Genomic DNA, 15,279 nt, shown 5'->3' on the forward strand with positions numbered 1-15,279 from the left:
TTTTTAAAATGACCAATTAAATCCTTAAAATTCGAAAAAGTGCATCTCCGTTAGTCCCTTGCAGAAGTGTCGTCTAAACGTTGATGATGTGACATTCCAGCTGTATGCTGATGTGTACAAAACTTGAATTTGATTCAAATTGGTACCTGAAATTGCTTAATAATATCCAAATTAGTCCATTTTCAATTATAAAACCCTAATCCCCAAATTATTGTCTTCTCTTCTTCAATCTCTCTGCTGTCTTCTTCTCTTCTTCGACCTCTTTGCTATCTTCTTCTCTTCTTTGGCCTCTCCACTATCTTTCAGTTCAACTTGTTTTCTCGTCTGCATGAGTGATAATAAGTTGTGGGGAGAGAAGGCAAAGTAGCTCAAGTAGAAACAACTAACTCTGTAGGGAGACCTCATGGCAGCAAAAGAATGTGCGATAGGAGAGGTAAGAATACCGTTTTCTATAATTGCAGACTTCGGATGGTGATGAAGTACTCAACGACAACAGAGAATCCTGGTAGACTATTTTATGATTGTCCAAACTATGAGGTAAGGTTATGGCTTTAAAGAAAATGTTAAGATAGTTTCACTTTGAATTTGGATTCACCTGCATTTTTTACTTTGCAGTATGGAATCCATTGTAATTTTTTCTGTTGGGTTGATGGATGTGAAGAACCTATTTGTGTAACACCCATTTCACAAAAAAATTTGCATGAGTTTAATTGAAAAATGACAAACTTAGAAAGTGATGTTATGACCTTGAAGATGATGACAATGGTTACCTTTGATGGTTTCAGTGGCTAAGAGAAGGGGGGTTGAATCTTAGCCCCCTTTTTTCTTGATTACACTTTCTGGTCTTTGAGGAGACTTTTCTGTTTTTGTCTCGTCCCTAGCCACGAAACTTTTTACTTTTGTCTCGTTACTTGGCACGAGATATTTTTTATTTTAGCTCCTGTGCAGCAGAAACAGAAATGAAGAAGTAGAGAGAGAAGATTACACCCAGATATATCCTGGTTCAGCTGCTAAGTGCAATGCAGCCTACATCCAGTCTCCATCACAACAATGATGGAATTTCACTATAATCATCCAGATTACAAATTGTAAAGTGCTAACCCAACTTACAAGGGGATTCCCACAGAATCATGAAACACAACATAGATGAACAAAGGAACTCTAAGACATCTATGGCTTTTACTTTTAATTTTGCATGCCTTTTTCCGCACTATGGCTTTTTCATACAAACCTCACTGTTTGCCTTTTTCCATGAGACTCAAGACATGACAAAATTAAACAGAAAAATACTAAATAGAATACATTGAAGGAGAAGAGAAATCTGTTAGCTCAGGTAGCTTTGAGAACTCTGTGTCTTGCACTCTCAAATTTTCTCCTTGAATCAAACCGTGACTGTTCACCCTTTTATAGAAAAGTGAAGCCTTCACAGTTGAAACACAAAAATCGAGCTTAGCTTCTTTTCCTCCAAAACAAAACCGGTTTGGCTACACAGAGAGAAGAGGTAACTCGTGCAAAATCCAACATGCAAGTACCTCTAATTCTTCCTTGGTCATCACACTTCATCAATCCGGGCGCTCCATCCTTGGTTGCTCTCCAAGATGGATTTCTGGCCCTTGATGTTTCATGATGATGATTACTTCATCTGCTCCAAGCTCTGCCTCTTCCATCACTTCGCCACTCTAGCTACTTCCTGTGGTGGTTGAGTAGAATCAGAGACAAGCCATGCCTCCAAGAATCTTCACCTTGCTGGCCGAATCTCCTTCTTTCTTTTTGAGTATGAAGGATCCGAGATTATCTCACCAAATGTTACCACTTTTTGGTGATAATCTCAGCCACAGCATACTTTTTTTTTCTTGCCATCATTAGCTTGATGGTCTTGGTGCATGCAGCTTCTTCTTTTCGGTGAGTAGGTGTAGCTTCCATGGCTTCCTGGACAATAACCGAAAGAGAAGAAGGAAAGAGATGCGAGAAAAGAAAGAGAAATTGAACATTAACTAATGTGTTTTGATAATGCAAAAAAAAAAATGTCCACTTCCCTTTTACTGAGCAACGTGTAGCTCATTGATACCCATCTAATCAAAGTCACTCATATTCTCTCTCATGTTTCCAATGCTAGCAAATTAAATTTGAAATCCATCTCTTAACAAGAAATGGAATCCGTTAGAAAGCATGGAGCCAATTTGCTTTCTTTTATTATGTATTGGACCAAGCATTGGATCTTTGGTTTGATATGGGCTTAATGTTGAAGTTCAATAAAAACTGGCCCATTTATAACATTTGCTTTCCTGATGAATTTGGTTTCGGATCAAGTATAGGAAACTTTCATTAAAATTAAATATGGGCTTGGTTGCAACAACATTGAGTTTGGCCCATTAATACAACAATTCAGCCACATAATAAGAAACATGTAGCAAGGCTGATTGTTAGTTTTAATTTGGGCTAGCAACATTTTATTTTCCGGCCCAATTAAAACTTGCACAGCAAAATTGATTTAATTAATATATCAATCAAAATTAGATTAATAATTTTGCTGTTAATAATGTTTGATCATCAACCTTCTTAAAAGTGAAAAATATATTTTAGCTTAATGGACGAACCTGCAAGAATACATATAATTTAAATCTGTGTTGAACTTAAAATTAATCCAACCACATTAACTTGTAATTAAAATAGTTTTTAGGTAAGTGTACTGATGTTGTAGTTCAGGATGAATATGAACTGGAAGATAGCGGAGAGGACGAAGAAGAGAAGAAGACAGTAGAGAACTCGAAGAAGAGAAGACAATAATTTAGGGATTAGGGTTTTATAATTGAAAATGGATTAATTTGGATATTATTAAGCAATTTCAGGTACCAATTTAAATTAAATTCAAGTTTGGTACATATCAGCATACAGCTGGAACCACATCATCAACGTTTAAATGGCACTTTTGCAAGGGACTAACGGAGATGCACTTTTTTGAATTTCAGGGATTTAATTGGTCATTTTAAAAAGTCGATGACTAAATTGAATAGCAGTATGAATTTTAGGGACTATTTTGGACATTTACTCATAAAAAATAAAACTAAAATTAATCAAAAAATATTGAGAGTTTTAAATTTACAAAAAAAATGAGAACAAATTGATAAAGGAACTAATTTGTTGTACGATATTCAATTTCAAAGACTAAAATAAGTCATTTGATGCAAAGTAAGGGATTATTTGGAGCATATGTAATAATGACATAGTGAATAACACGTGGACAAATAACATTGTGATACATAGCATAAGCTGACACATGGTAAAATAGCATTGTGACACGTGGCATAACTATCCACATCAACATGCCATGTGTCGCTAATTGACATGTCATCATACTGTTATTTACACGTGTCCAAACAATGAGGTGACACGTGTCACCAAAGATCCACGTCATCAAGTCACGTCAACGCGCTGTTAATGGAAAACGGATCAGGAACTAATATAGTGCAATTTTTCTAATCTCAGGGACGTAATTGGTGTAATTAGAATCTCAAAAACGATTTTAGTGCACAACGTCAATCTCAGAAACTATTTTGTAGATTTATTTCATATTCTTCCAAAGACCATCGGCCCTACAACACTATGATCACAACATTAGAAGTTTTAAAGGTCTCATTTTCAGCAAGTCTAACTATACAAAAATAAACTACCCAAAAAATCAATTGCCAAACTGCAAATAAGAAAAACCTACATCAGAAACAACAAAAAATACTCTTCATGCAATCGCACCACAATTCACAAGAAAATTTGCACACTTTATAATAGTCCTCATTTTAAGTAAGTACATAAAAAAAAAGTTGCATCCACAATATCTACCGTCAACAAATTTATAGGGTTCAAATTTAAAGTACATTTAGGTACACTAGTATAGGTGAAATTCTTTCTAAAGAATAAGTAAGAATAAGTTATAAGAGTGTAAAACTTTTAAAATAAAAAATAAAAATAAAAATACAAAGAATATTTTGGCGCCTTTATTTTGATATGAGAGACACGTCATCAATGTTTTGAGAGTCTTCTTCGATAAGCTTCTCAGCTCTGCAGTAACCCAGTCTATACACAATACACTATACACTCCCGACTTTAACGTTTATGTTACTTCTTTCTATTTCCCACTTCTTCCGCGCCGTTTCACCCTCACCCTCACCGGAAAACCCACTTCCCCGATGAGGAAATCACTGAGGTTATCTTCCATTGGCCTCGCTGTCAACGACGTTCGGGAACCGCCGGTAATCTCAATTCCAGCTTCATTTCCAATTCCCTCTTCAATTACGCCCTAAATTCATGTCCTTAGATGTTTTACCATTTTTTCAGGTTAGGAATTTCAGGACTCGATTTTCCCTAACATCTTTCGCCAAGCGTGTTCAGCAACTCACGGAGGAGCAAGTATCCGCGATACTGAAGACTGGTTTCGGGAACTTGTTATCGGTCCCCAATCATTCACTTAGCAAAGTGTTGCTAACAGAGTTAATGGAAACTTGGAACTGCGAGAAGCAAGCTTTTGTGCTTGATTCAGGTGAAATTCGTATGACATTGTTAGATGCTGCTCTGATATTGGGGCTTCGAGTGTTTGGAAAATCGGTAGTGTTGAGAGAGGAGGAGCCATTCTCCGAATTGGAAGAGTTGTATGGTGCAACAAAGGGGAAGAGGAAGGTGGACATGAAGTCCCTTGAAGAGAGGCTTGATTCGATTGGGGGAGTTATGAGTGATGAGTTTGTGAGGACCTTCTTGCTTTACACAATTGGGACCTTTCTTTCCTCCAATGGGAAAGTGGATTCCCGGTACTTGTTGTTTCTTGAGGATTTGGATGAGGTTTGTGAGTTTGCTTGGGGTGCTGCTGTTGTTGAGGATTTGGCTCAGTGGCTTGACAAGAGGAAAGAAAACAATGTGCAGTATGTGGGTGGCTGCCTTATATTTCTCCAAGTAAGTTCGATATATCATCAAAATTTTTCTGAGATTTATGAGTGCCTAAAGATTGTGTTTATGTTGATTTGTTCTTTGTAACATTAAATTTGAAGATTGATGTGATTAATTAATGTCAATGTATTCCATACAATAAATTGCACTGAATTGAATCTTTTTATGATTGTGATCTCGTTTTGGTATTGCTAATTTGAATTAAAATAATCTCCGTATTTAGAATTAGCATTTTTCAGACATTTTGTGCTTTTTTTTTTTTTTGTCAAAGTGTGGCTCTTTTGAGCTTGTCTTTTCATACTTAAATTGAATTTAACCAAGGTTATGGTATACATTGTATGAAGTGAAATATATGAATAAGGCGTGTATGCTGTAAATGTCATTGTTCATCAGAGAGTGTTGTTTTAAGTTTTGTTTCCATTATGGTGAACAGATATGGTCTTTTGAGCATTTTGATATAGCACGGCCACAGTTGCAAGGTCATGATTTGACCTTTCCTCGTGTATGTCGATGGGACAATAGCAAACCTATTCAAAGGCAAAAGCTTACTTTAAGGTTTAAGGACCTAAACGATGACCAGGTAAATTAAAAGCTTGCTTACAACTTTGTTGGTTGTGGAGCTTATTCACTATGGTTTCTGTATTCTACTATAACATGGAAGATGGAGAAAGCATATTTCTGTCAAAGCTACTGCGACTTTTATGTTATGCTATAACATATTCAGTCGTTATTTTAAGATTTATTGATTGAAATGGCAAAAGTGAGTCCTTTGAGTTTACTGTATAGTGTAACTGGAATCTGCAGAAAATATATTTGGTGTTTGAACTTTGAATTATGATGGTTGCCTTGAATTTGTTTGTCCCACTGAAGTCTCAAAAACTTTGGTGAAAACAGAAAAGGAATGTAAAATGCTTTTAATTCCTTTGTAGTTTCTTATCTATGTATCTGCAGGTAATTTGGACCCTTCAACCTACTTCTAGTGAATTGCAATTAGAGATTATCAAAGAAGCACTTGGGGTGCTGAGTGACAGCACAGAGCTTGAAAGTGCAGAAAACTCTTTGGCAAGCACGTCAAGCAATGTGAGTTATACTTCGTTGTTTTTATTGTGCATAAAGTTTGCAAATATGAGGTTGCTTCATTCCAATGTGTATGCCACAAAACACAGGTTGATCTTTCTATTTGTTAGAAGGCTTAAAAATGATTGGTTTTATTGAGACATTGCTGACATTTGAGTGAAAGCATTTGGTGTTGGTAGTCAAGTCTTGTTCAAACTTTCTGATTACTGCATTTTGTTTGAAATTTGAATAGATCAATGTTCTGGAGTTTAGTGCTTATATTTAAATACTTTGTGGGATTATCATTTTTCGTTCTTATTATTGACTGCAAATTTGACAATGGTAGGTTCATGAAGTAGATTCAGAGTCACAGCTTAGTATCTCTAGCAAGGTACATAGAGAGGAGGATGAGTATTATCCTGAAAACCTGGAAGTGGAGGACAATCCCAAAAAGTCAAGCACAAGTAACAGAGAATACACAGAGCAGAAGATCAATCTTGCAAACCTTATAGTGCTAGACACCCCTCCAAACTTGAGAACTTGTAACACAGATTATCGAGAGCAGGAGATCAATCTTGAAAACCAGGTAGTGGAGGATACCTCACCAAAGTTGAACACTTACAATGGAAAATATGAAGAAATGGAAATTCTGATAGTAGAGGACACACCTCCAAATTTGTGCTGTTCTGGTAAAGTTCATGGACAAAAAGAGATGAATCCTGAAAACCTCATAGTTGATGACACACCAAAGTCGAACACTTACAATGGAAAATATGAAGAAATGGAAAATCTGATAGTAGAGGACACACCTCCAAATTTGAGCTGTTCTAGTAAAGTTCATGGACAGAAAGAGATGAATCCTGAAAACCTCATAGTTGATGATACCCCTACAAGTACAGGCATTATTGATGAAGTAACCAGCGAACAGAAGTTCAATGAGGGAAATAGTACCCAAAAGTTGAGCCTTTCTGAGGTGAGTTTTAATTCTTCTTTTTGTTTTCAGAATCCGTAAAAAATTTGTTGTCCCATACATTTTTATAAAATTTTTCTTATAAGTATGTATCCACACTCAGATATCATATAATTATTTGAATACCAGGATGAATTAAGAAAGAGAAATGTCATGCTAGAAGAGAAAGTAGGCCAAGTAATGGAGAAAAATAAACAATTTGAAGAAGAGATCGCTGAGTTGAAGAAAGAGCTGGATAGATTGAGAGAAGAGAACAGAGGGTTAAGGCTCTATAGTACCTTTGCTGATGAATTCGAAAGGCATCTTTTGGATTATGAAACAAATTGAATCTGAGCTATCGTGACCACTACAACTAAATCTTGTTCCATTAAGGTTTGAAGGTATATAACAGTAATTTCGCATAGCATAGAATATTGAGAAGCTCGGTGTATATATTATTAGTTAACAAGGTAAATAAACGGTATCTAATTTACATGTAGTGTAAGTAGGTTTCTTTTTAGATGCAACCATGAATTGTAACTAGGACTATTTATGTTCTTGTTGGTTGTATACTACGTAGTAGATTGCTCATGTACTTTTCAAAATAGCCATTGAAATTCAAATCATATATTATTTTCCCCTATTCTTTAAGAATGACCCGACAATGTATTTTAATTAAATTAAATTATTTAAAATGTATATTGCTGCTGACCATTATTTATTCATATTCAAAATTCGTAATTTTTCATATAACTGGGTGCCTTGTGTTTTAGGAAAAGAAAAAAAAAATGAAATGTACTATACTACTACCAAGATGAAAAGAAACATATCGTTATCAACTTATTATACAAACCACAGCTGCTTAATACACATTTCTTGTTTCATAGTACCTTCCTAGTAAGTAATAGAACTACGCATTATTGCGCTACAACAAGAAGACGATGATATAAGCTAGCAGACACACATACAAGAACATTAGTTGTAGAAAGCTTTGAAGGAAGCAACTTTTCTAGTCATTAAATTGATAATAAGTCATGTGACATTATTTGGACACATTACTACTAAGTAATAACATCCCTCTTCAGCTACTGCTCCACTTATCTTCAAACTTACTGCACTCTGCGAAACCAAAAGAGAGAAATATATTATAATACAAAAATAGCCAAATAGGTGTTAACAGAGAGTACCTAATTAACTAGGAACAGACAGTTCACGGCATAAATAATAATAATAATAATAAACTATTGTTTTCAATATATTGTGTTTTTTATAAGCTGCTCCAAACAATCAACAAAGTGAAAAACAAACTTAAGTAGTACGAAGAGACAAACGAAGAATAAAGCAGGTGTGGATCTATCACCATCTACTGCTATACCACCTAAAGGGAATTCCCAGTATATATAAGCTTTCTAAATTTAGAAACTTGTTTGAGATATATGCATTTGTACATATATAGAGCATAAAAGCAAATAATGGGAACACAATATCTACACCTCATGGTGATGTAAGGCAAGCATAAGGAATATATTATGTATTAAAAATGTCATGTCCACACCAAAAAATCAGCTACCATAATGTATTTGTGTATAAAAACATATATTGTTTAACTTATTTTTAATATGTATTTTATAGGAGACTGATTTGTTTTCTTGGATTTTCTAGATATGTCACATAGCACTTTTCTTAGGGGAAAAAACGTTTATAGACATATGTATGTGAACCTGCTGCAATCAATATTGGGACTGATCTGGTAAGAAATGTTGACACCACATTTCTTTGGAACGGCAGCAGCATTGACAATGTTAAAGTTAGTGTAAGGGACTCCAACAATGGAGCTTTTAATGCAGTTGCATACGGCTTGCCGGTCCGGGGTGGTCCGAGCGGTGTTAAAGACGGTCCTAACCCCATTGCAGCACCCTTGAGGCACCGTGTTCCCCCCATACAATATGTATGACAAGCATGGCATGAGCTCGTTTGTGAGTTGGCCGCATGACACGGCTGCTTCCGCCTTTGGAACGGTGGTTATTATACTCAGTGCCGCGGCGCAGACGACCGCACAGCATACCAATCTCACCACAAGATTGTTGCTAGCCATGGTTGATATTCTCTCTAGTGAAATATCTAATGGTGTGTACTATAGTTTTGTGTATGGCTTGGCTTTTCATTGCATTGTGATCATATTTATAACGGGAGAAAGGGTACTATATGGACCAACTGGTATGTAAGACCTACAGTTGCTTGAAAGCTACAAGTGACTTTCAAGTATTTTTTTCTTTCATCATCATTAAATTTCAAGTATTTTTAAGACATAATTTTACACACATGGTAAAATAAGACTTTTTTATTTAAATAAAAAATTTATTATTTATCATTTTGTGTATTATTGTATCATAGTTTCGCATTCTACGTTAGAAATTGGAGAGAAAATGGAGGCCGGTTTTCTTAGAAATGAAAACATATTGTGTAAATACTATGTAATATATATATATATATATATATATATATATATATATATATATATATATATATATATATATATATATATATATATATATATATCGTGTCTTTATGTGCGACAATAATTTAAAATTAAGATATCTGTATTTTCCCTAATTTGTTTTGTTATGTATTGGTACTTTGTAGACGACAAGTACTTATATATAAAAAATGATTTGAAGTATCATATTTTCTTGAATATTTAAACTTATTTAAGTTATGCTCACTATTGGAAGGTGCTAAAGGAAATAGATAATAACTCCCGTACATATTTCATATGTCTTGAGATACATATTGAAAGAGAAGAAATCAGATGAATTCTTTCTCTTGTTTTCTTTTCTTTTGTTCATTTTTTTTATAACAATCAATGTCTCTCTGTATTCTATGTAGATTTAACATGTATATATGCATGTGTGTATGTAAGTGTTTCTCAAGAAAATAATATCCTTCAATGTGTATAATGGTTCTCTCCTCAGTATATCTATGAATTGAACAGTATATGCTGGTAAATTGGTCAAATCTTTTTGAGGACCGCATATATACACTGATAAAAAAAAATGGTTTAGATATTCTATTGGTCCTATAGTTTCGCAAAATTTTTAATTAGGTTTTTATACTTTTTTTTTTAATTGAGTCCTTGTACCAATTTTTTTTTAATTGGGTCCCTACATTTTTTTCCTTTTATTTAGGTTCCTATACCAATTTTTTTTTTAGTTGAGTCCCTATAAAATTAAATTAATTACTACTAAAAAGGATTTAATTGAAAAAAAAAGTTAGTGCAGGGACCTAATTAAAAAGAAAAAAAGTATAGAAACCTAATTGAAAATTTCACGAAACTATAGGGACCAACAGAGTAATTAAACCTAAAAAAATACTATAATTTTTAAAACATATTTGGTATATATATTTAGGATTTGAATTTTGAGGAGAAAGTAATTATTTTGATGTATTTTTATTAGAAATTTGATTTGGGTGGAATAAATATTATTCACTTGGTTTTTTCATTATATTTTTTAAAAGGTGAATGCTACCATACCCTCTCTAAAGTAACATATAAGTTATCATTTCTGATGTGTCACATTCTAATTCGATATTTATTTTAATACATTTGTTATATATTTATTAAAATATTAATTTAAAAATTTTCTTATATTATCTAAATTCTAAACTAAAATATTGATGTAACAAATTAAAAATAAAAACACAAATTAGTATCACCGTAAAAATTTTTAATTTGAAAAGTTTATCATGTCAAATAGATCTTTAAATTTGAAAATTTATTCTATACAATTTGGTTTCGAATTATATAAAAAAAGGAAAAAATTGAAACACTTTATATCTTGTTTTTTAAAAATGGGGTAAGTACGATTTTGGTCCCTAAAGTTTAGTGCCAGAATCGAAATCGTCCCTCTTATATTTTTGGATTTAAAATCGTCATTAACGGTTTTTTTCGTATTAAAATCGTTCTTTTTAATAAAATTTTTTGTTTTATTCCTAAACTACCCCTATTCCTATTTTAATGATAAAAATTATAAAATTAAAAAAAAAAGAAAACGCGTAAAAACGCGTTGGGGGTGGGAGAAGAAAATGGTATACGAAGGGGGAGGGGAGGGGAGGGGAGGGGAAGGGAAGAGGGAGAAGGGGGAAGGGAAGCCGCCGTCCCGCCGCTGCAATCTCGCCGTCCCGCTGCCACCTTGCCGCCTTCCGGCACCGCACCGCACCACCGCACCACCACCTTCTTCTTCTTTGTGCTTTGAATTTCTGAGGAATTACCATTTGCTTCTTTGTTGATTTGTTACTTTTTTGTTTTTGCTTGTTAAATTTGTGTTTGAATTTGTTGATTTTCTGTTTTTGCTTCTCTGTGTGGAGGTGAAGGTGGGGGTGGGGGTTGGGGGAAGGGGAGACGGGAGGGGGAGGGGACGCGGGGTGGGGTGGGGGTGGGGGTGGGGGGGGGAGGGGAGACAGGGAGGGGGAGGGGACGCGGGGTGGGGGTGGGGGGAAGGGGAGACAGGGAGGGGAGGGGACGTCAGGGTCAGGGTGGGGGTGGGCGGAGGAGGGGGTGGGGGAAAGAGAAGGGGGGAAGGGGAGACCGGAGGTGGGGGTGGGAGTGAGGGAGGAAAGGGAGGGGGAGGGGAAGGAGGAAGGGTATTTTTGTCAAAAAAAATAATAAAAAGGACGATTTTATTACGAAAAAAAAAACGTTAAGGACGATTTTAAATCAAAAAATACAAGAAGGACGATTTTGATTCTGGCACTAAATTTTAGGGACCAAAATCGTACTTATCCCTTTAAAAATTAATGTAGCTAGTTTGCAATTATTTTTTATGAAGGTCTGGATTTTTATTTAATTTTTGTTAGAAATAAGAGATTTTGTGTGAAAAATAAAAGAGTAATATATAACATTATTTTTCAAATATTTTTTTGAATTTTCATCAAATTTTAATGACTCGAAATTAATTTTTTATTTTTTATTTTATTAGATAAATTAGTCATCTAACAAGTTTTACTAAAAATTAAAATAAATAAACACCCATTAGAATATGACATATCAAAAAGAATAATTTACATATTATTCTAGAAAAAATAGGGTAACATTTATCTTTTTAAAATTATGTAGTTGTTTTTCTTTTTTTTCTTTTCACCTAATAGAATAAGATTTTGTTGTTGTTCTTATTGGCGTCTCTCTTTTTTTAAAAGATATGTGTAATAAATCAAAGTACCACTTGTTACTATGTTTTTATTTAGAGAAAGTTTTAGAAACCAATTTTGCACAATTAACGTTGTAGCTAACACTAACATAAAAGAAAAAAACTGAAACTCTTTAAAATATAAGTACATTCAAAATTTAAGTAAAAGAAACATTCGAAATCCAAACTCAACAAAAGCTCATTTAGTAGATTTTATATTAGACTTGTTAGACAAGCTGCTATAATATTAACTGAAATTGGTTGCTATATATAGTATTGATTTCCTAGCTTTACTCTTTTTATTTGTTATTTTACACTTTTGCATTTGGAATCTATCTGTTCCTAATAATTATCTTGCATCCAATTTGGAGTGTGGTTGAGCAAATAAAACCTTATCCTCCTTTAACCAAGTGCTCCATATTCAAATTTTACTTTTAGGCATATAAAGATTTTAAAACTAGTAACTAATTGTTTCAACTTTCAACATAGAAAATTTGAGGCATAGAAAAATTTAAAAACTTCTGACTGCATGTACTGAATACTGACGAGGTTGTTGAGGTGAATTCAGTGCCATAATGGGTTGTGGTTGGGCATGTTAAATGCCCACTTATGTAATGGCTAAAATCTTGCAGGAACTACCCTCTAATTCTGTGCAGTAGGAAAATAGAGTGACAATTCATTCAAGTAACATTAATGTTTTACTGAACAAGAACCACATTTATATGAGTAAGTCATTTTACCCGGATAACCAACATTTACGTAATACGTACATGACCCTTTCTTCGAGATTTTTTAAGGGCTAGAATTGTAGCAAAAGAATTTAGATCTTCTAAAATGTAAAAATTGATAAAATAATAAAGTAAATAATTAATTACTATTAATTTTATAATTTTTATAAAATGTGTGTCTCATTAGTCTTAATTTAAAAGTGATTAATTTTTCACTTACCACTTTATTAACTTTTTCACTTGAAAATATCTTGATCCGTAGGTAAAGTATCTCAAAAGAAAGAAAGTTTCCAAACATGGTCAGGCTATATCCAAGTTCTAAGTTGCTTCTTCATTATAGATAAGTATCCTTTTTTAAATGAGTTTGATGAAATTGGAGATATCTAACAGCTTGAGTATGTAACAGGTTAAATAAGTATCCCTACAGTTTAAGTATGTAACAGCTTCATATTTTGGCTTTGACTTTCTGTCTCTTCTGAAGTCACATCTTTTTTTACTTATACCGAGATTTTGTAGCTTTTTTATAAAGCAGGCTATGTCATCCTTCACTTCCCAGTCATTATTGATGCTGAAATCTTTAGTCTTTGACTCGTCATTGAGTGTTATCCCCTTTTTTCGAATTTGATATTCAAGGGTCAAAACTTAAAAACTTAGGGTGTATTTTTATTTTCTGTTTTTATTTTCAGTATTTTTTATTTTTTAAATTTTATGAAAAAAAATAAAAACAATGAAAATAATAAAATCATGCTTTTTATTTTCAGCTCATATTTTTACTTTTTTTTATAAAATCTAAAAACAAAAAATATTAAAAATGAAAACAGAAAATAAAACGCAAACAAAATACACCCTTAGTTTTCTTGGTAATCTTGTCTAGAATTATCTCAAACTCATGCTCACCGAGTCTTTAATGAACCAAAAGGTGCATCAATAATTGGAATTTTCATATTCTTTGCTTGCTTTATGGTTGTTGTCATAGGGAGTGGGTGAGAGTTAGGTGACACTAACCACCAAATTGTAATTTAGACCATTTCTAGTAGGGAACTTATCCCAGTTCCTGTTTATGGTCCATCTGTCATAAAAAATAACTCCACATCAGCTTTTGCATCATAAAGAGTAAATAGAAACTCAAAACATCTCTCTCTTCTCCATTAGGAGGAACTAACTTTAATTCCTATTGTGGTCTCACTTAATTAATTAATTAAAATATTTGAAATTAATGTAATTAATTTTTTTAATAATATAATTTAAATTTATAAATTTATAAATAATTCATTATTAAAAGATATTAATATTAAATAAATTCATATATAATAATAATACACAATATATAATTCGGGGTTACACTAATTTTGTAAATTTGGAAGAAGATGAAAAAGAGTAGTAGAGAGTGTGAGAATACAAGTGTATCTAAGTGGTATATATAGAGTAACAAAATATTAATTTATTAATAATAACGGTAACATAGTAACAACTAGTTTTGCAACGGCTAATTTAATATAATAATATAAATATAAATAATATTTAATATTATTTTTGATATAAATAATTAATATAAATTATTAATTAAATAAAAATTTAACTATTTAATTTATTTAATTATTATAATTATTAATAAATTATTAATTAAATAAGAATATCAATATTTAATATAAATAATTATTATAATTATTACTAAATTAATTATTATCTATTTATTATAATATAATTATTTATTTAAATAATAACTTGCCACTTGGCAAGTTATTATTGGCTTGCCAAAATCCCTGTTCAGAGGCCTGGCTCCCCTAGAAATATGTGTGGAGACCTTCACTTGGTTTGCTTCAACGGTTGGGACCTGTTGGTGTCAGAAAAAAGCAAAATTGGGTCTCCCCATTGGACTTGCTCTTATAAACCAAATTGAACCATTCCATAGTTGAAGTAGTTGTAGGGTGCAACTTGGATAGTCTCTCACATTATTCACATATATTGTAGTTGATTAGGTTTGGAGGGGGTTTTGGTTTTGTGCAAGAAAGTAAGAGACAATTTTAAGCAAGATTGAGAAACAATGAAAGTCAAAACAAAAGAAATTCAAGATCTAGAACTACTAACACAAGGGATCCTAAGGGTTGGATAGCCTATCCTTAACCTTGCAGTTCATTAAACACATGACAAGCATAAATCAACTCTCTCAAATTATAAACTCTTGATTTTTAGTCAAGTCTAGAATTAGTAATTAGCAACCTAAAATCAAAATCTTAATCTCTAGGAACTGAAAACTAATCCAACATATAAGATAATTGTATTAATATTTCTCAATCAAGAATTACCACCCTTCACCATTCATCAAGAATTTTCTATAATCATGAATAATAACACATGATAAATCTATTCTAATCACATATTCATATCAGTCAAACATAAACATTTAAATATAAAATATTGAAGGAAG

At 32.8% G+C, this 15,279-nt stretch overlaps 1 protein-coding gene and 1 non-coding gene across 2 annotated transcripts; one reads left to right on the forward strand and one right to left on the reverse strand.

The window, feature by feature from the left end:
* Window positions 1–4,073: 4,073 nt before the first annotated feature.
* LOC112697253 (uncharacterized) lies at window positions 4,074–7,625 on the forward strand. The gene is made up of 6 exons (XM_025750353.2): window positions 4,074–4,247; window positions 4,333–4,941; window positions 5,369–5,515; window positions 5,887–6,015; window positions 6,338–6,964; window positions 7,091–7,625. Exons 1-6 carry the CDS (start codon window positions 4,185–4,187, stop codon window positions 7,286–7,288), a joined length of 1,773 nt encoding a protein of 590 aa, XP_025606138.1. The 5' UTR covers window positions 4,074–4,184; the 3' UTR covers window positions 7,289–7,625.
* Window positions 7,626–7,757: 132 nt separating this feature from the next.
* On the reverse strand, window positions 7,758–9,095 carry LOC112697254 (uncharacterized). Its single transcript, XR_011862564.1, has 2 exons — window positions 8,662–9,095; window positions 7,758–8,059 (listed from the first exon to the last, which is right to left on the reverse strand). It is a non-coding gene; the product is annotated as an uncharacterized protein (transcript).
* Window positions 9,096–15,279: the final 6,184 nt, after the last annotated feature.

Source organism: Arachis hypogaea, chromosome 6 (assembly GCF_003086295.3).
Source record: "Arachis hypogaea cultivar Tifrunner chromosome 6, arahy.Tifrunner.gnm2.J5K5, whole genome shotgun sequence".
Lineage (NCBI taxonomy): Eukaryota > Viridiplantae > Streptophyta > Magnoliopsida > Fabales > Fabaceae > Arachis > Arachis hypogaea.

Excerpts from the sequence above, each read along its gene's own strand:
- LOC112697253 (XM_025750353.2), top strand. The coding sequence starts at position 4,185 with ATGAGGAAATCACTGAGGTTATCTTCCATTGGCCTCGCTGTCAACGAC. Across the intron at positions 4,248-4,332 it reads ACGACGTTCGGGAACCGCCG|GTTAGGAATTTCAGGACTCG; the intron begins GTAATCTCAATT and ends CCATTTTTTCAG. Across the intron at positions 4,942-5,368 it reads GCTGCCTTATATTTCTCCAA|ATATGGTCTTTTGAGCATTT; the intron begins GTAAGTTCGATA and ends TATGGTGAACAG.